This window comes from Trichechus manatus, unplaced genomic scaffold, assembly GCF_000243295.1.
Source record: "Trichechus manatus latirostris isolate Lorelei unplaced genomic scaffold, TriManLat1.0 scaffold00021, whole genome shotgun sequence".
NCBI lineage: Eukaryota > Metazoa > Chordata > Mammalia > Sirenia > Trichechidae > Trichechus > Trichechus manatus.
Genome location: NW_004443957.1, coordinates 18,618,638 through 18,640,067, shown reverse-complemented (window position 1 = coordinate 18,640,067; position 21,430 = coordinate 18,618,638). Strand labels below are relative to the sequence as shown.

General features: G+C 43.6%; 1 protein-coding gene across 3 annotated transcripts in view; it reads right to left on the bottom strand.

The window, feature by feature from the left end:
- Positions 1–21,430, bottom strand: part of CACNA1E (calcium voltage-gated channel subunit alpha1 E) — a 366,059-nt gene that overhangs the window by 233,347 nt on the left and 111,282 nt on the right. For all 3 annotated transcript variants that reach the window (XM_004372885.1, XM_004372886.1, XM_004372884.1), the window contains exons 4-6: positions 19,049–19,152; positions 17,824–17,976; positions 16,474–16,655 (exon numbers count right to left, since the gene is read on the bottom strand). In XM_004372885.1, coding sequence (XP_004372942.1) covers positions 16,474–16,655; positions 17,824–17,976; positions 19,049–19,152 — 439 coding nt within the window. The remainder of the gene's footprint in view (positions 1–16,473; positions 16,656–17,823; positions 17,977–19,048; positions 19,153–21,430) is intronic.

The following is a 21,430-nucleotide window of genomic DNA, read 5'->3' as shown; positions in this document are numbered from 1 at the left end:
GTGTGTGTGTGTGTGTGTGTGTGTGTGTGTGTATCAGAGAGGGGGAAAGGGAGGATAAGGCAATGTTCAATTTGGGGGCCGTTGTTGGTCATATTTCATCACAGAAGAGAGGGCATGCTTTTTCTTCATTCTTTCCCAATAGCTAATCACCTCTCTGACTGCTCTTTAAGTGCATTTCAGAGCCGGGTTCCAAGCCAGGAAGGCCAACTGTGTCACAGAAATAAACCACTAATTACACATAAACCCTTCTGTAAACACTGAAATAAATTCCTGCTTCTCTATTTTTTACTAGTTGTTGTTATTTTCTTCTCTCTCTCTACCTGTCACAGGAGCAGGGAGCTGAGCAGGAGTAGGGCAGGGAAAGTGGAGCCTGCAGTAGCGGCAGTGACAGCCCATTGTCAAGCATTAGCAGTGTCCCTCCTGACAGCAGCCCACTCCTCTGAAAACAGAGCATGTGCTGCCGTATCCTGATAGCCTGGGCAGTGTGGAAGCCACGCTATCTTTCGTGTGTCCATTGAACCAATCCGTGAATCAATCAATCAATGGATATTTACCGGACACTTACCCTGTCTAGGTTACTGCGGTTGATGCCGGAAGACAGAATGACATTTAGATAGGGAAAAGCAACACAGGCACCTAGAAGACAACCATTAATACAGGGGACTCTGGGAAAAGTGCCAAATGAATGCTACTGACGTTGAGATCTGGGGAGAGAGCTCCATGGAGGAAAGGTCTCTTCTCCTTTGAATTCATCAGAGATAGTCAGAGAAGGCTCTGTGAGGAGGCGGTAGTTGATCAGGGAGAATCGAACTCAGGTAATTCAAAGAACATGGAGTCAAGATCGGCAATGTTTGGAGCAAAGATGAAAATAAACCAAAAACCAAGCCAGTTGCTGTCAAGTCAATGCTGACTCAAAGTGACCCCATGTGTGTCAGAGTAGAATTGTGCTCCACAGCGTTTTCGATGGCTGATTTTTTCAGAAGTAGATTGCCAGGCCTTTCTTCTGAGGCACCTCTGGGTGGACCTGAATGTGCAAACTTTCAGTTAGCAGTCAAGCTGCTTAACCATTTGCACTACCCAGGGGCCCATGATGCAAACAGAAGGTGCAAAGTGGCTAGACTGAGAGACACAACACGACCAGTCTGAGAGGGGCAGACGATTTGTACAGTGGAAGAGATGCCGTGCTTGTCTACTCTGAATAAGAGGTTTTCACAAAATCTTTTTAATAATAATAGCTAACACCATAGTGCTTACTAGATGCAAAGCACGCACCAAAGGCTTTATCCATGTTACCTCACTTAATATTCATGATTATCCTCACTTTACGGATGAGGAAACCAAGGCACAGAGATTAAATAAGTTGTCTAAGTCCCACAGGTAGTAAAGGTGGGGCCAGCATTCCTAACCTTTAGTCTCAGAAATCATTTTTTTCTAACACAATCTTCATCAGAACCCCAATACTTAAAATTTACTCAAAGGGATATCTTTTGGTATAGATTTATTTTATATATTTAATGTGCTTATTTTTATTATATTTCAATATGTTTATTTCATTACGAATTTAGATACAGAACATTTATTTAATATAGAATCAATCGCTCCAAAGAATGAGGATGCTTTTAGGAAGATAAAACTCCGAAGTCAAGGTCAGAGATGACTGTAGCAGTCTTGAATCAGCCTTTGGCATCCAGTTTATTTCTGCATTTTGTTTTAGTTCCACAGTATTGAGAAAATCCTGAATCGTACAGAAAAGTCATAGTGTGCTCACTGATACCACTTTACGTGAGCAAACAAGCTCAGGCCTGAACTTTTAAAAGACTAACACAGAACTACAAGCTTTCCAATCAGTAGCACATTTACACCAAGTTCAAATGAATGCAGAGATGGCACAGGGAGCAGTACTCCAAGGTCTACACAACAGGAATTAAGCCAGTGTCACCATGGGCAGACTCCAAGTGTGGACATTTGGTCTGTAATGCACTGATTATATGTGGCTTCTTTAATTAGGTGTTTTTCCCTCTTAATTTTCTATTTTCTTAATTCTAAGATATGCCTTTCTTCACATGTGAAGGTTTTAGAACTCAGAATATGTGAAAAGAGAGAGAATGTAGTGGATTTTCCCTCTTACCCCCCCCCCACATGAAATGCTGTTATTAAATTTCTGATAGACCACATCATCACTTGGATTCCAGGAAGCAGGACAGTCAAAAAAAATTTTTTAAAAACAAAATTTGATGAGAGTTATTGCTTAATGGGCACAAAGTTTCTGTTTGGGGTGATGAAAAGTTTTGGAAAAATGGATTATGGTGAAGAGCACGAGACATTGTGAATATAATTAGTGACACTGAATTGTACACTTGTCGTAGTTATCTGCTGTAAAAAAATACCACAAGTGGACGGCTTTAACAAACAGACATGTATTCTCTCACAGTTTAGGAGGTTAGAAGTCCGAATTTAGGGCACCACCTATAGGGGAAGGCTCTCTCTCTATGTCAGCTCTGGGGGAGGTCCTTATTATCAATTTTCCCCTGGGTCTAGGAGTTTCTCAGCACAGGGACTATGGATCCAAAGGAAGTACTCCCTCCTGGCTTTTCTTTCTTAGTGATATGCGATTCCTCCCCTCTGTTTGCTTCTCTCTCCTTTTATCTCTTATAAGATAAAAGGTGATGCAGGCCACACCCCAGATAAACTCCCTTTACATCAGATCCGGCCTGTGACCTGAGTAAAGGTGTTGCATCCCACCCTAATCCTCTTTAACATAACCTAATCTTGCCTGATTAACCACAGGCAGAGACTAGGATTTACAACACATAGGATAATTACATCAAATCACAAAATGGAGGACAACCACACAACACTGGGAATTACAGCCTAGCCAAGTTGACACATATTTTGGGGGGGGATACTGTTTAATCCATGACAACACTTAAAAATGTTTAAAATGTCAAATTTTATGTTATATATATTTTACCACAACAAAATTTTTTTAATTAAAAAAAATTTTTTTAAAAACGATACAATTTGACACAAATTTTGTGGAAGTCGCCAAAGACCATCCACAGAACTCGGCTGACTAATCCCTGGTCAAGAGACCAAGGGCCAGCAGCCTAGGAATGGTAGGTAGTAAGGGTGAGAGTAAGAGGGAAGGGGAGCAGAGGGGCTCAGCACAGTGCCTACCAAAAAAAAAACACCCCAGACTCTTTGCCATTGAGTTGATTCTGACTTATGGCGACCCCATCTGTTACAGAGTGGAATTGTTCCATAGGGTTTTCTTGGCTGTAATCTTTACAGAAGCAGATCACCAGGGCTTTCTTCTGTAGTGCCACTGGGCAGGTTAGTTTTTGAGCACAATCCAGGGACCTAAGCAACTACAGTGGTTAAGAACTCAGCTGCTAACCAAAACGTCTGCAGTTCAAATCCACCAGCCGCTCCTTGGAAACCCTATGGGGTAGTTCTACTCTGTCCTATAGGGTCGCTATGAGTTGGAACCGATTCGACAATACATGACAAAAACAACAAGCACCTATAAGGTGGAAATGTAAGTGGTCTGCTCCAACCATCAGAGGGTGCTATGACCTGCCTGCTCCCAGGGGTGAGGAGACTGCACACTGGAAGACAGGTCCGCACGTGAGGCTGCTGCTTCTCAAGAAGAGGGAGACAAGGAGAAGCCAAGAGGATAACAATTGGAAAGGGGCATCCCAGGCCCTTTGGGGCTGGTCTCATCACTGTGCCTTATTTTACTTGAAGTATTGTGATTTCTCAAAGCATTAGGCACATTCATATGCAGATGATAAACCAAAACTTGACTCACAAGTCAAATATAAAATATTTTTCTCCTGATTAAATGCACTACGCCTTTCCATGAGTGCAGAGATTCCTTTGTTTCTTCTTGTGGACAGACAACAGGAACCCATGGGGAGGAAGGCTCTGAAGAGTGGAGCTCTTAAGAGTCCCTTCAAAAAAGAGCTCTTCAGAAGTGTGAAGTGGGGCCCCACAGTACCTGCTACCTTGGAGGAAAGAGGCTCTTTCTTGTTCAATCCTCCCTTTCCTTTGGGGCATTAAAAAAAAAAAGTTGCCATCAAGTCAATTCTGACTCATGGCAACCCCATGTGTGTCAGAGAGAAGTGTGCTCCATAGGGTTTTCAGCAGGTGATCTCTCAGAAGTAAATCATCAAGTCTTTTTTCCAAGGACCACTGTGATGCAGTGGTTAAGAGCTACGGCTGCTAACCAAAAGGTCGGCAGTTCGAATCTACCAGCCACCCCTTAGAAACCCTATGGGACACTTCTACTCTGTCCGATAGGGTCACTATAAGTCAGAATTGAATCAACGGCAATGGGTTTGGTTTTTGGTTTTCTTCCAAGGCACCTCCAGGTGGACTCGAACCTCCAATCTTTCAGTTAGCAGAGAAACACATTAACAATCTGTGCCATCCAGGTACTCCTTTGGGAGGTAACTGAGGCATAACTGGGGAGATGAGTATAGGTCAGTAGGAAAAGTATCAGCTAGAACTTCACCACTGAGAAAAAGTTGAGACCTAACTATATAAGACTTGAGGAAGGCAAAGAAATGTAAATCTATGCAAATTGTTTTTAACAGACATGAAAGGAGGAAAAATAAAGAAAAGGGGAGATGAGAGAAAGTTAGTACTCCCAGACCTCCCCCTTTGCTTTTCAAAGTCAGTTTCTGAGCTATGTCCCTGGAAAAAGGTAAACATATAAAATAGCATTCAAGAACCCACTGGGCAAACAATACCCCTGATCCACTGTCATTAGCTGAGTTTTTCGTCCAACAGCAGAAAGAGGCGGCGATTCAGCATTACTGCTCCTGTTGAGCTCACTGTGCCTCCGTTAAAACAGGGTCCACAGTCTACACAACGCAACTGGCCTTAGGATTCCTTGAGGCTCTCCAGAAGCTCTCTTTAAATTAACCAGTCCTCCCAGAGAGCTCTGTGCATCTCTCTCCCAGCCACTCACTATCTTTAGTGCACCTTGGTGTTACAAGAATATGCAGTATCCCTGTATGTGGTTTATTGCCCCTACTAGACCCAAGTCAGTATAGTATTTCCTGAGGGCCTACTGTGTGCCAATCACTTTATCATTAGACAAATATAAACAAAGCATAACCTCATGGAAACCTATCAAGTGGCAGGGACAGGCTGAAGGCACTCCACCTCATCCTCCCCAGGTCTAACAACTGCAGTCATGTGAAGCAGTCAGTGGTTCTCAAACTTCAGTGCAGCATCAGAATCACCAGGAAGCTTGTTAAGAATACAGATCCCTTTGTCTTACCTCTGGGGACGTTTGTTCATTGGATCTGGGATGGAGCCCATGAATCTGCATTTACACTAATTGCTCCCCAGGTGATTCTAAGGTGGGCCACACTCCGAGTGGCACTGAAATAAATTGCTTCATAAATACTTTTCCCGTGAATGATAAACTGAAGGGTAAATGAATAGCGGCCTCGTGGTTTGCACAGCATGCCAGAGACTGGCACTGTACCACCCTTGCCTGGCTAGTGTTCCGTAAGGATTTGGGCTCCAGGGTGATTCAGAGGGAAGCCCCTGAAACAGTCACTGAGTCACCAGTGCACCACCTCCACTTAATTTCTGTCCCTTCATCCCAAGGCCTGGTGTTGCCTCAGAACAGAGACACACTGGGCATGCGAGGCCTCTGGCCATGGATTAGGAATTAAACTGCGTATTAGAGTGGGCTGAAAGAAAGGAAAGGAACCCTGAGCCAGCCTAACGGCTCTGCACAGACAAAAGACCTGGAGACGGGCCTGGTGCATGGTATGAAATGCAGGTACCAGGTCAGGAGGCAAACTTAGCATATTTGGAACAAACCCCAAACATGATGGCACCGCCGGTCTGACAAATTATTAAGAAACCAAGATGGATATGCCAAGAGGAGGAATAAGTCCAGGGGTGGTGGCAGTTGTAGATGGGAATACATGAGTGCGAGTGAGGAGGGAAAGCAGCTTTCTTCCCACAGCGGGAACCGTGGAGTGGAGGGCCAAAGACCAAGGCTCCTGGCCTAGCGGGCAGGGAGCAGGGGGAAGGCTCTGCAGTGTTTAGACAGAGGACAAGTAATGAGCATGGAGAACAGGCTGCCAAAGGCAGCAGCAGAAGCTGCAAACATAAACGTGTTTAAAAAAAGAGTTAGACACTCTGAGGAGGAACACAAGATTACAGGGTACAATGCTGGTGAGGTAGGTGGGCGGGCTGGTGAGTTTTGATCCCAAAATGTTCCCAAGTCAACATTCTGAACTAAGCATGGGCCAGCTGAAGCAGGGCCAGGTGCCCTGGGAGTGAAGTCATGGGGGGCCCAGGAGGAGTATAAGTGCCTTGTGATCACAGTTTACTGCATGAATGTACACACATCACATGCACACGTGCACCTCATTCCTTCACTCACACGTGCTCTCTCTACTGGGGGCCGTCAGAGCATCAAAAAATCAGAACATTTGGTTTCAAAGCCCACTTCTTACTTACTGTGTGCAATGAGACAGGTTTCTCAGCCTGTTCCACAGGCTGAATCTGTCCAGCAGATTCAAGACTAACATTTCAAAAAGGGCCTATAAGCCACTTATTCTACTACTTTCCCAGTCTCTCCCCCACCTCTCCTCCTTAAAACCAAAAAAACCAAACTCGTTGCCATCGAGTCAATTCCGACTCACTTAGCTTAAATTCCATTGCTATGCTATAGTCATTCTCGACCTTCTCTCGTTTTATTACACTCACCTGGCAAAACTGTTGTTGTTGGGTGCCATCGGGTCAATTTCAACTCATAGCGACCGCATGCGACAGAGTAGAACTGCCCTATAGGGTTTTCTAGGCTGTAATCTTTACATTTTTATCTGCTCTCATAAAGATTGCAGCCTAGAAAACCCCATGGGGCAGTTCTACTCTGTCATATAGGGTCACTATGAGTTGGAACCAACTAGACAGCACACAACAACAACAACAATCCTTACAGGAGCAGATCACAAGGTCTTCCTCCTGCAGAGTCACTGGGTAAATTTGAACCACCAACCTTTCTGTTAGCAGCCATGCTCCGCTACATTCTGATAAAAGCCAACTCTCCACCTACTTCCCACCCAGATCTGAGTGACTGTGTCCAGAGGAAAACACACCATGTTGACTGGTCTCACATTAACTTCATCACCACTAAACCAAAGTGGGTCCTTAATGCTGCCCAGCAATCAGATATATTTCCCTAGTTTATTTACTCCCTCACTCCTAGAAAACTATTTTACACCTTCTCAAACTTCAACATTCTTCTCCTCCCACCCTCAGCTGATGACCTTACTTCTCATTTCATTGAGAAAATAGAAGCAATAGGAAGAGAATTTCCATAAGCTTCCTCCACCACATCTACCCACATACCAGCCTCTGCAGCCATTTGTTCTCCTAGTACTATGGATGAACGATCCAAGCTCTGATCTAAGCCAAGCCCTCCACCTGTGCACTAAATCTCATCCTCTCTCACCTACTCAGAGACCTACTCCAGCAATTTTCCTCCCTCTCCTTTGTCGTCAGTGTTTCTTATCTCTAATGGATCATTCCTATCAGCAAATAATTATGTTATTTCTTCCATATGCCCATTTTCTGCTTCCCTTTAAAACAAAACTCAAAACAATAGTCTGTGCTCACTGTTTCCAATCCTCTCTTAAACCTGCTCCAATCAAAGCTTTCGCCCCTACAATTCAACTCAAACTGCTCCTGGCATCTAATGGTTCATTCTTGGGCCTCATCTTACCTGACCCATCAGCAGCATTTGACACAACTAATCACCCCTCAACTTAGTCCTCCCTGAAGCACTCCCTTTAGTTGGTCTCCAGGACACCACCTTCTCTGATTTTCATCTTCCCTCCCTCGCTGCTCCCTCTCAGTCTTCTTTGCTGATTCCTCATCAACCTAATGTCTTAACATTGAAACTCAGCCCTGGAACCTCTTGCCTTCTCTGTCTATTGTCATTTCCTTGGTAGTCTCATCTAGTCTCATGACTTTAAATGCCGCCTATACATTGAAACCTCCCAAATTACTATCTCTGGTGTAGGCTTCTACCCTGACCTCCAAGGTCAATTATCCAACACCCTCCTTAAATGTTACATCTCCATGTCAAATAACCATTGCAAATTTAACCGTCCAAACTGAGTTCTTAATCTTCCTCCCAATCTACTCCACCCACAATCTTCTCCAATTTAGTTAACAGCAACTCTGTCCTTCCAGTTGCTTTCTCTCACACTCACAGCCAATCTACCAGAGAATCCCATGGCTCAACCTTAACATTATATCCAGAATCCAATCCCTTTTCACCTCCTCCACCGCTATCTCCCTGGTCCAAGTCGCCATCATTTCTGTCTTAGGTCATTGCAATAGCCCACTTCTAGCCTTGCTCCTTTATAGTCCTTTTCAAGCACTCACATCATGTCCCTCCTCTCCTCAAAACCCCTCAAGCACTTTCTGTCTCTCAGAGTAAAAACTGGAGTCTTTACAGTGGTCCACAAAGCTCCACAGGATCTGGCTGGCTGTTCTCTCTCCTCCAGAAAGAATCACCTCCCACTTTACCCCTCACTCACTGCACTCCAACCTACTGGCCTCATGGCTGTTCTTCAAATACACCTGGCACATACTCATCTCAGCATCTTTGATCCCATCTACCTGGGCCACTCTTTCCCCAGATAATCAAACGTCTTACTCCCTCACCTTCTTCATGTCTTTGTTCAAATTCCATCTTCTCAATGTAGTCTTCCCTGATCTTCCCATTTAAACTTGCAACCTCCACCCACTATGGCACTCTGTAACCCCCTCCCCTGCTTAATTTTTTTCTCATGACACCTATCACTATCTGATATACCATATGTTTTAGTTACTTATTTTGTATGTCTTTCCCTACTAGAAAGTCTGCTCCATAGGGCAGGACTTTTTGTCTGTTTTATTGTCTGCGGTATCCCCAGCAACCAGTATAGTGCCTGGCACATCAAAGACATCTAATAAATATTTGCTGAATGGATCATGAGTTAACGAGCGAATCTGTAATTGCCTATGAACGTAAACAAAGAAGAGAAGAGAGCTGAGGTTAAGAAGCTTTTACTGTGAACTCAGGAAGTAGTTTCCTTCTCCCTCTACTCTGTCCTGTCCTGAATGGTACTGGCAAGTAAGTTGTCCTGACAACCACTCAGGAGGAATTAGGACGATGTTAACAACATATCTCCCTTATTTAGCACAACCCCTCACCTCCCAACCTGCATGGGAAAGGGGACAGGCTAACCCCTAGAATCCCCTTATCAATCCCTCTGTGGATAAGACAAATACCAGGTGCACAGACGCTGGTATCAGATTCCAAGTGCCACCTGTATCACAGGATCCTGGACTTCTGCAAGGATTCAGAAAACGAGACAGTCTAGACAACACCAGTCTGATAAGGATGGTGCCTGCGGCAGGATGGGGGGTGGGAATCAGCCTATTCTAGAGCATGACTGATCTGAGTCCAGGTTCCACAAATATTATCAACTGATCCTAGGTCAGCTGGCACACCTTCTCTCTCTACCACCAAAGGACAATCATAGGCTCCTGCCCCTACTTGTTAAATGAGTTTTGAGCATGTTCAACTACTCCCAGGGCATGGGGAGAGGGGTGGTGGTGAAGGGAGATTGATACAAAGAAGAGCAGACTAATTCCCCAATCCCAAGGACCCCAGAACCAAAAGTGTCCTCTGTCAATACCACAAAATCAGAGAAACTTCAAGAAGCTAGAGAATGGAAGTTTTTCAACAACCCTGGGATATGGTGTTATTCTTTCAAGGTGCTTACGTATAACATATATAAACAAAAATCTCAGTGTCTGAGTCATCTAGTGCTGCTATAACAGAAATACCACAAGTGGATGGTTTTAACGAAGAGAAGTTTATTTCCTTACAGTAAAGTAGCTAAAAGTCCAAATTCAGGGTGTCAGCTCCAGGGGAAGGCTTTCTCTCTCGGCCTTTTCATCAGTGTTCCCCCGGGCTAGGAGCTTCTCGGCGCAGGGACCCCTGTCCAAAGGACGCACTCTGCTCCTGGCACTGCTTTCTGGATGGTATGAGGTCCCCAACTCTCTGCTTGCTTTCTTTGCCTTTCATCTCTTGAGAGATAAAAGGTGGTGCAGGCCACACCCCAGGGAAACTCCCTTTACATTGATCAGGGATGTGACCTGGGTAAAGGTGGTGTTACGATCCCACCCTAACCCTCTTTAACATAAAATTACAATCACAAAATGGAGGCCAGCCACACAATTCTGAGAATCATGGCCCAGCCAAATTGATACACACATTTTTGGGGGGACATAATTCAAACCATGATACTCAGCAAGGCAAAGAACGAACAGCTATTAACCATTTAACAAATACTGACTATGTGTAGGCTGGGAGAAGGCAACTTTTTAAAAAGAACATTGTTTAGGAAGCACTGAGTATCTGTTAATGGTGATGGAAAATTTGGCAACAAGTATGGTAATGGTTGCACATGATTAATGTAATCAATATCACTGAATTGTACATGTAAAACTTGTTGAATTGGCAAATTTTGTGTTATATATGTTTTTGCCACAATTAAGTAAATAAACTGGGCAATCTAACAGTGGTTAAGAACTTGGCTGCTAACCAAAAGGTCGGCAGTTTGAATCCACCAGCTGCTCCTTGGAAACCCTGTGAGGCAGTTCTACTCTGTCCTACAGGGTCGCTATGAGTCGGAACTGACTCGATGATGATGGGTTTTGTTTTTGTTTTGTTTTTTTTCCTAACACATTAAAAAAAGAAGAAAAGAAAAAAGCCATAAGCATTAATGATAAACCAATAGACTTCTGAGAAGTGAGGAAGACTCAGAAACCATCCAGACTACAACCGTCTCTTTTTGCCAAAAGCCAGTAAAACCCCAAAAAAAACCTATTGCCATCGAGTGGATTCCAACTTATAGCAACCTTACAGGACAGAGTAGAACTGCCCCAAAGAGTTTCCAAGGAGCACCTGGTGGATTCAAACTGCTGACCTTTTGGTTAGCAGCCATAGCACTTAACCACTATGCCACCAGGGTTCCCAAAAGCCAGTAGAGTCTATAAAAACAACCCTCCTACCACAGCAACACAGAGCATCCTAGCAGTCACAACAGAGAGAGCAGGCGTACCTGCAAGGCTGGAGAAATAGCACAGCTCCAAGAAATCTCTGCATCAGCATCAGTTTATCAACAGCAAGTGAGAAGAGAAATAGCTCGAGCTACAGAAAAATACTGGACTTTAAGATACTTGAATAATTGTAGATTGGGAACCTCTATAATCTGTATATAAAACAACAGCTAATTGAATCAGCAGATAACATAAAACCAGAGTGAGAAAAGAGAAATAAGACTCAGATGAGAATCAAGAGAAAGTCAGTTCCCTTAGCCACCTCTAGCCCAAGTGAAGAGGGCTAGAAGTTAATCCCAGAGTCACAGTTAACATCTGCTGATTGGAATGTCTAGATCAGAGGGAGAAGGATTGTACTGGAGAAGGAACATCTACCATGGTTAGGAGAACTGTTGGTGTTGTTAGGTGCTGTGGAGTCAATTCCAACTCATAGTGACCCCATGTGACAGAGTAGAACTGCCCCATAGAGTTTTCTTGGCTGTAATCTTTACTAGAGCAGATCACCAGGTCTTTCTCCCATGGAGCCACTTTAAGCTAGCAGTCAAATGTTTAACCATTGTGCCACCAGGGCTCCTTTCATAGTTAGAAGAACTAGAATGAGTTAAATGAGTAAGTGTAGGGGAGAGTTTGCAAGTTGAGGCGACCTTTGGAGAGACAGTCAAAACAGGAAGCAGCAGCCAGAAGCACTGTAGACTGCTTTGCGTTCCTTCCACCACAGGAGGGAGGGAAGCCAAGAATACAGTTGGAGTTTGACCAAGTGGAGCTGAAGTTTTGGTAGAGACTAAATTGAGTGTGCATGACTCCAGGTTGTCCTGATAATGGGAACACTCTTCCCCTTCCAAAAATGACATTATAATGAGAAAAGCCACATACAAATGAAGTTCATAGATATTAGTGGCGGAGCAACACAAGGTCAGCGGGAGACATTTAGGAAGAGTCTGTGCAGCAGAAAAGAGATGCAAACAATGAGAGAAGCATTTAAATTGTGTATAAAAAGGTTAAACGGAGCCCACACGCTTGCGAGAGCTTCTGCGCGGTGTGCAAACCTGAAGGTTCTCCTACTGGTTTGGGTGCCAATACACCTTATGCATTTGTTGTCACCAACGAATAGAAGGGGCCTTGGACAGGGAAACAGAGCTCCCCTTCTCTTTGTGGCCTGTGTGAGGCAATACAGCAGGCAGGAGGATTGGGCCTTCCCTGAGTGGAAACCCTGGTGGTGTAGTGGTTAAGTGCTATGGCTGCTAACCTAAAGGTCAGAAGATTAAATCCACCAGGCACTCCCTGTAAATTCTATGGAGCACTTCTACTCTGTCCTATAGGGTCACTATGAGTTGGAATCAACTCAAAGGCAATGGGTTTATTTATTTTTTTGAATGAGAAGTGGTAGCAGAGTGGAGAAAAGACAGTTACATTTGCATCTTATTGGTGGTGGCAGTGATGTAGTGGTGGTGGTTAATAGCACAGTGAGTGACTGTTCAATACATATAAACATTCAGGTATGTGCATACATATATTTATTAAGTTGACTATTTAGTTGTTAATAGTTAATTCCGGTGTGCAACCAGTTCTAATACAAATAAATAAAGTATGTGTGTGTGTACATATTTATACATAGGTATAAATCTATACCAAACCTGTTGCCATCAAGTCAATTCCAACTCATAGCGACCCTACAGGATAGAGCAGAACTTCCCCAGAGGGTTTCCAAGGCTGCAATCTTTATGGAAGCAGACTGCCACAACTTTCTCCTGCAGAGCAGCTGGTGGGTTCCAACTACTGACCTTTCAGTTAGCAGCCAAGTGCTTAACCACTACACTACCAGGGCTCCATATATAGGTATACCATACCCGTTCCTGTCAAGTTGATTCTGAATCATAGCGACCCTATAGGACAGAGTAGAACTGCCCCACAGGGTTTCCAAGGAACGGCTGATGGATTCGAACTGCCGACCTTTTGGCTAGCAGTCATAACTCTTAACCACTGTACCACCAGGGCTCTGTATATATACGTATAGATACATACAATTCTGTTATTACAAAGTTCACAATTAAATAACAAAGAAATTCAGATATTGTTGGCATGGGCTACCAGAAACTGCAATATTTCAGCCAACATCTTAGACAACTTTCATCTCATAGATTCAGTGGACATAAGCACATTCTTAGGATGGCAGGTGAATTAGCCTGTGCTATTTAAACTTTATTTTCTTCCCTGCCTCCCTTTCATCCTCTTTTCCTTCCCAAGATGAATGGATGAACTGGAATAAATTAAAAGCTTGTATGCTGTGACCTCATCATTTATTGCAAGCCCCATGTACAACAGTATATAGAATCTACTACCCTGAACCTGCCTCCTCAAGTGGCAAACAACCCTAACTCCAGGGTATGTGTCCAGCTCATGTAACCAAGCTCTGCCTAGGTAATGCTTTGCACATCAGCTGCCTGCTCAGTTGAAGCCCAGCTTTGCTCCCTTTCTCTTCCTAGGGAGCCAGATGTTGTCCTTCTTCCACTGGCTCAAAACTAGATGCCTTCTTCATCCAACTTCTCCTGAATCAAGGTATAGTTATCCTCCTGACTATTACTATCACCTCTGCCTGGGGATGCCTGGCTCCATACCCCAGGCCCCAGATCCAGCCCTTGGGAAAATGATGTCATTTCAAGGTGGACATGAGTTCATCCCGCCTCATGATTAACCAGCCACTTCTTGGCAACCAGCCCTAAACTCAATCATTTCCTGTGGCCCTGGCTCCAACCATAGGGACAGCAGGAGGTCTTCAGTTAATGTTCAATGACTGACAGGCTGGGAGTCAGAGGGAGTGTGAATCTGTGGCCACAGGAGCCGCTGCCAGGGCAAGGTTTCAGAGGATCTGCAGCTTGATCTCTTCTCCTTCCTGCTTCTTTGATGGAACAAAACTAGGAGGGGAGGGGGAACAAGATCACTGTCTCTACATGTGACCTCCATACTGCCATGGACTGTGGAGATAGATAACTGGAGAGGGATGGGAATCTGAAGAAAACACCATGAGAGCAGGGAACTGTGGCATTTTCTTTCTCCCTCTGTATTCTAGTGCCTATCACAGTGCTGGCAGAAAGTAGATGCTCAATATACGCTGACAGAAGGAAAGAATGAACTAACACAAGAACCAAGGAGTGATTCCTTGGTTGTGTTCCTGCTTGTCTCAGCACCACCCACAGTACCACCCGAGCCTTGGCTAAAGAGGACCAGCAGATCACGCCTGCATCCTCAAATGCAATACTTCTCCTTTCAGGCTCTCAATGCATTTATCACATCACTTAGGTGAGTCTACACATATAATTGAAGTACACCACTCCCAAAGCTCCACAAGTGACACCAGCCACTGAGGGGCTAGTGCTGTAATTTCCAGAAGCACCTGGCTAACCTGAGCCACATGGCCTCAAGACATCCTTCACATCTCAAACGAGGAGTGACTGTACTCATCAATCTTACTTCCCTTGCTTCCTTCTTATTATCTACCCTCCTCCCAACTGTTGAGAATCCCAGAGTGTCCTCAAGGTGTTTCTGGGTCACTCTTAACCCCTGGGCTTGCTGGGTATAAGCTGGTCCTTGGGACTTCTTCATGCCCTTTAGGGCTTTAGCACAATAGCCTGTGGCTCTTTTCTGCAGAGCTTCTCAATTCTGCCTTGCTCATCCTGTATGGGAATGGATTCACGTCAGTCACAGACATTTCCTAAGCAGTTCCCTGTACCAGCCTTGCACAGTCCCTGCTCTTCAGGTATTACAATATGGTTGAGTTTCTCTTGAGACCTACCATGTTCTTTCCCTCAAGTGTAGATTATATCCGGAGCTCCTTCTAAAAGGTGTTTTGTGTAAGCCACCTGGTGTCCCATCCAAAAAGTTCTATACAGGTGGAATCAGGTTTCAGAAATCATTAAGAGGAGTACTGAAGGAAACAGGGCACACTAGGGTAAAGGCAGGCTGTGGGAGTGTGTGCATCAGCACGGACAATCATTTCAAAGGTATCTGCCTTGGGGAGGGCTGGCTGAATGCACACGAGTTCTTCGTAAGCACCTGTTTACAAAGCCCACCCGTCCAAATTACATGCTCACCCTCAGCTCCATGTGCATCAGCCCACACACTTCCCCATCTCAGTTTAGAGCTCAGGCTCTGAACCATGCCTTTGATGATGTATTAATTTTAGACTCTGGGAGGTGGAAGAGACTTCAGCGGTCACCCTAACATCTGTCCCCATGCAGGAATCCCCTAACATCCCCAACAGGCAATTAGACAGCCTTGCTTTGTGCATCAGCTCAGAAATTTCCACACACGCCTGATCATGTGAATCGCCATGGGCACTTGTAAAAAAGTACAGCTCACCAACTACGCAAAACTATACAGAATCAGAATCTCCAGAGAAGGGACCTGATAAGTCTTACAATTAAGCATGTTTTTTTGTGCATGCAGTGCCAGAGTTTGTGACAGTGGCTGCATGTTTAGACTCAGCTAGGAAGCTTTAAAAATTATCAGTGGCAGGCCCTCACACCTACATCACCACCACCACCCACTGTCGTGGAGTCGATTCCGACTCATAGGGACCCCATAGGGTTTCCAAGGTAGTAAATCTCTATGGAAGTAGACTGCCACATCTTTCTCCCATGGAGCCACCAATGATTTCGAACCACCGACCTTTCGGTTAGCAAAGTCAATTGTTTTAACCACTCTGCCACCAGGGCTCCTTCACTCCTACACAGTCCTATTTAATTGGTCAGGAGTGGGGCCTAGGCAATGTGATTTTTTTTTTTTTTTTTAAAGCTCCCGGCTGATTCCAATGTACAGCCAGGGTAGAGAACTTCTGTAACAGCTTCCCAGTACAACGGTAAGCACTTCGAGGACACGGACCAAGAAATCTGTTATCTCTTGGTAACCCTCTCTGCACCTCATCACCATGTCGAACATGCAGCAGAAAACACTATGTAACTGCTTAATTGATTTCATTTAACTAGCATGTTCACCCATCTGATATAGGATGCAATTTCCTAATTGTATTAAGCTGTGTACTTCCACTTAGCAAGAGGCTAGGCAATGGAGGGATAGGAACTGCTAAGACTTCGCAGGGTTGAGTCTATACTCCCACACACTCAGAGCCAATGCTGACGTTCAGCCAGTATGTACAGAACAACTGAACCATTGTTTACAGCCAGCATCCATTCCTGAGTGTGTCCATGCCCAACAAATTATTAAATACTTTTAATATTACCCCTGCACACTGTCTTCCTCTCCCCAGACTAACCAAGCCCAAACGACCCCAGAAGCCTCCCCCACAACAGGTCCACTCACATTGTACAGCACGGTGGTCCACCCTTCCATGGTGATGCACTGGAATACAGTCAGCACAGCAAAAAGGATGTTATCAAACTGGGTGATCCCATCGTTGGGGCCGATCCAGTCCCTGCATTCATAACCAGCTGGGCAGCCCTGCACACCACATGGGTGAGGGGGGTCAAATCCTTCTAGAATACCTGCAGGCACATTTGGAGGGTGGGGAATAAACCACATGGTGTTCAGGATGAGCTAGAAAAGACCCCAGGATGCCATAAGCAAGCAGTTGTATTTCCCATAGAAAGAGGTTTGCCCATCTTTATCTCAGGCTCTCTCTCCTCTCTGGTCTCTCTGTTCCTCACAGCCTACATACCATGTGTTCAGCCCAAGGTTTCCAAATCTCTTCTAAAAATGAAGCCTCTCTTCTACATGGCCTCTTACTTTCTGCAGGTCATACCCTCTGCCTTCACCTGCAATTCCACAGCAATTTACATTACCGGATCACACTGAAGAGTTTGACGTGGAGGTCGAATCTTACTGATTTTCTAACTTCAGACTCCAGAAAGAGCCCTGAGCTCTTCCTGGGTATCTGAGAGCCAGTTATAAACTAGAGTCCCTTCAGTGAGTTTTAACTCTTTGTTCTTCTGACCTGGATTTCTGGTCTTGCATAAAAGGCAAAAATAAAAAAATAAAAATGCAAAGTGGGAGGTGTCCTTTGAGGATTCTTTTCAAAAAGAAAACATGGTGCCTATTTGGGATTCTTCAACCTCTCTCCCATCCTCTTTCCTCCTCAGATACTCTACTCAACTCAAAAAGAACAAATAAGATAAAAAGAGATGAGAATTTGGGGCTTGTGTATCCCATCAATCAAGTTGAACCCAGAGCTCCCTCGTTCTTCCACACACACATGGAACATCATGAGATGGAGCATGGTGGAGAGAGATGTTTCACATTTCTGGAGGGACTCAAGTCTGATTTCTCCCTAGACCTCTAAATTCCCGTGTCTCACTGGCCTGTGGACAAAAGAAGCCATTGTACAAAGAATATTTCTTCAGGGAGATGGCATTTTAGTGCATTCTGATAGATCTCTACCATGTGATGGGGGAGTTGAGAACTCCTGTTTGAAATCCTCCAACAGCAAACTTAAGGGGTTATTTGATTTGCAATATCAGGGACAAATGGTGGATCTTTCTAAACTGGTTGTGCCTCAAAAGGCTATTGACCCTAGTTTCCTAAAACTTCTGATTCTAAATCCAGGATTAGGATAGAATGTACTTCTCCAACCAGCCTCAGAATGTCCCTGAGCCACCCCAATGACCAAAGGGGAAAGGAAAGGAGGAAGCAGAAGACCAGAAATAGTGACTGTACCTGAATTGTTCATGAAGCACGCTCGGTGTAACTTGCCACTGTAGAACTCCAAGCCAATGATAGCAAACATCAGGATGGCAAAGAAGAGCAGAAGGCCAATCTGCAAAAGAGGCACCATGGCCTTCATGATGGACTTCAACACAATCTGCAGGCCTAGAAAGAAGTAAAGAGAATGACAAACGTAGTCTTCGCTTACCACCATCTGATAGGCCAGGCTCCATTTATCCTGTCCTAGCAGGAGACGCGAGAGGCTCATAGCAACCCCGGTAGGGTAGCTATGAGTTGGAATTGACTTGACGGCAACGGGATTGTTTTTTTTTTTGTTTTTTTGGTAGCAGGAGAAGAGCAAGTCTTTGAGGAAAGAGAACCATTGGTCCTGAGATGATAAGACAATTCCCAAAGGGATAACCAGGACAAACTGAGCCAGAGACTGCCATCTCCCCTTCCGCCAGGGATCAATCCCTTCTTTCTCACCATTCCCTGATCATTTACATGTCTTTCACCCTTCCCTCGTTTGTTTCATCTGCATTGTATTGCACACTGTCAGGGAAAGGGCAATTGGTACAACCATGACTAATTAAATGCCATATCCATTGACCCAAAAATTGTACTTCTAGAATCTAGCCTAAACAAATAATCAGAGATTTGAATAAATGTTTAAGTAAAAGATGTTTTTTGCAGCAATTCTTACAGATGCAAAATAACTTGAAGTAACCTAAATATCCAGTAACAGAGAAATTGCTAAATAAATCACGATGCATAAAAGACAGATGACAACAGACATTTTTTAAATCATATTTTTAAAGTACTTTTGATGTCAGGAAAATAAAATGCTTATGACAGGATCCAAAACTATATATTCAGTATGATCCCAGTTATAATAAAATGTCCAGGGAAAAATATGAATGAAAAGAATATATTAAAATGTTTATAAAAGTTATTTCTGAGTAACAGCATAATAAATGCTTTCAATTTTTCTTTTTATAGTTCTCTTTCCAAATTTTCTACAAAGATTTTCCATTATCTTTTAAATCCGAAAAAAAGCTATTAGATAAATATAAAATGTTATATCAGACAGCTGCATCCCCACTATTTATTACAACTGGGCTCCCTCCCAGTAGAAATTCATTCTTGTTTATCCAAAATTCTCTTAGACCCCAGATCCAGTTGAGGACACATCAGTGAAGCTATTAGCAGAGCAGAAAGAAGAAAGGCAGATGCTCACTAGGGATCCCTGACACAAGCTTCAGGGGCCTCAGGACACGGACAGCCCTCAGGGTCCTCAGGTCCACATGTGTGTTGAAGTGGGTTCCCGCAGTGGCCAGGATGCTGCAATGGAGAAACAGAACGGTCAAGGTTATCACAGTCTGGCTTCCCCTTTCATCTATATATGGGGAAGCTGGGTTGAAGCAGGAACCGTCTGGAAAGCACACAGAGCTGATACCACCTGCACGTGGGTGCACCTGAACCTGGGTGAATCACCAGTGGTCCTAGGTAGAATTAAATTTACCCTTCGGTTTCACTTGGCAAGGAAAGAAAACCAGTCATCATACTGGAATCATAATTCCAAATTCTGAGCAAATACCAGGTCCCCAGCATCTGGTTCCATCCCTGACCCCAAACCTTGTTACCTATTCTCCTTTGACTCTTGCCAACTTCCTTTTTCCCTTTCCAACCTACCAAGGTCCTCACTTTTTTTTTATTTCAAAATTTTCTTAGATTTCTTTGTCTCCTATCTCCTTCAGGAAGTTTCTCTGGATTAATTTCAGTAAAGGAGTAACTCACTTTTCTTCACCTTGACACTTAGAATTTTTACCAACACATCAATCTTATAATTACGGAATAACTTCACTGGTCCCAATACAGTATTGCTGTAACTGTCCAAAGCCACTGTGTGACTTGGAATGAGTGTCTTTGCTTTCATTATTTCACCTTTCACAGCCATATTCAGAAACAAACACACATACACAAATGAAAATCCATAAATTCCTATCAGCTTATGTACACTAAGTACCTTGTCTTGAGAAGACAATTTATTTCATATAATCCCATAAGATTGCAGGTACTTTAGAGAGACAAAGACATTTAGGTATTTATGAAAGACACAGTGGAAGGCTAAGAGTCAGAAGAACTGGGTTTAAGTCTTAAATCATTCACTTTAGAACTGGGTGACTTGAGGGAAGTTACTGAATCTCTATGAGCCTCATTTTCCTCATCTACAAAACAGAGGAGTACCGTGGACTAATGATAAAAATAAAATTACATGGTGTTGAAAATTAAGAGTTATAGTTCTGTAAACTATAATGTGTAAAATAGATATTTTGTCTAACACAAATATTAATAACATTGGTTTTGCAACAATGGCTAATTTTATTCTTTCTGTAGGGTAGCACTTTTCTTTTTCTCTCTCATAATCTCTACAGGACAATCTTGGCTATCTGGAACCATTGAGGAATGAGTCATTCAGAAAGCTGAATTTCTATATAGTCAAAGGGTGGCAAAAAAGATTTTTGTTTAATTATTTTTAGTGGAAACCTCTTAAGGGCTTGAAATAAGTGTTAAAGAAGACACCTGAAGTCCCTTCAATAGTTGACATGCTTTCAATATTTGAAAGAAAATTGTAGGGAAGGTTTATGCTGTGTGGCTCTCAAAAGCAGATTTAGAGTCAATAGGTATAAATAAAACAGTTCAAGAAAAATACAATCATCAGCAGAAACTCTGAAACAAGTATTGCTGGCCAACAATAAAGTGGACTGCACTGTGTGGTGGTACACTCCTCAACATTAAACATATTCAAGCACAGATGGTAGAACTATCTACTTGGAAGTAAAGAGGGTTCCCACATTGGGTTGAAGGTTAATTCAGATGACCAGTAAAGATTTCTTCAACTTTGGTATTGTTGTTAATTGCTATTGAGTTGGCTCTGACTCACGGCAACCCCATGTACAACAAAAAGAAATGCTGCCCAGTCCTGTACCATCTTCACAATCGTTGCTATGCTCAAGTCCATTGTCGTGGCCACTGTGTATTTTGAGTGCCTTCTAACCTAGGGGGCTCATCTTCCAGCACTATATCAGACAATATTCTGTTACAATCCATAGGGTTTTCACTGGCTAATTTTCAGAAGTTGATGACCAGTCTATTCTTCCTAGTCTGTCTTAATCTGGAAGCTCCACTGAAACCTGTCGATCATGGGTGACCCTACTGGTGTTTGAAATACTGGTGGTATAGCTCCTAGCATCACAGCAACACACAAGCCACCACAGTACAACAAACTGATAGATGGGTGCTGAAATTCTACGTTAATACTACCTCAAAATAAGAACCAGAAAGAAAGCCTACCAACATAAAGAATTACAGTAGCTAGGCAAACTTTACAAATCTTCTCCATTTTGCCCAACCTAAACTTCCATACCCTCATGTAAACAGGAAGGACTTAGTGGAGCAGGGTTTCTGACACTGCTTTTAACTCCACCATCCAAAGCTAAAAGAGAAGAATAGACCACATCTTAGACCACAGAGCAATCCTCAACAAGATCCAAAACACTGAGATAATTCACAGTATCTTCTCTGACCACAATGCCATCAAGGTAGAAATTAACACTAG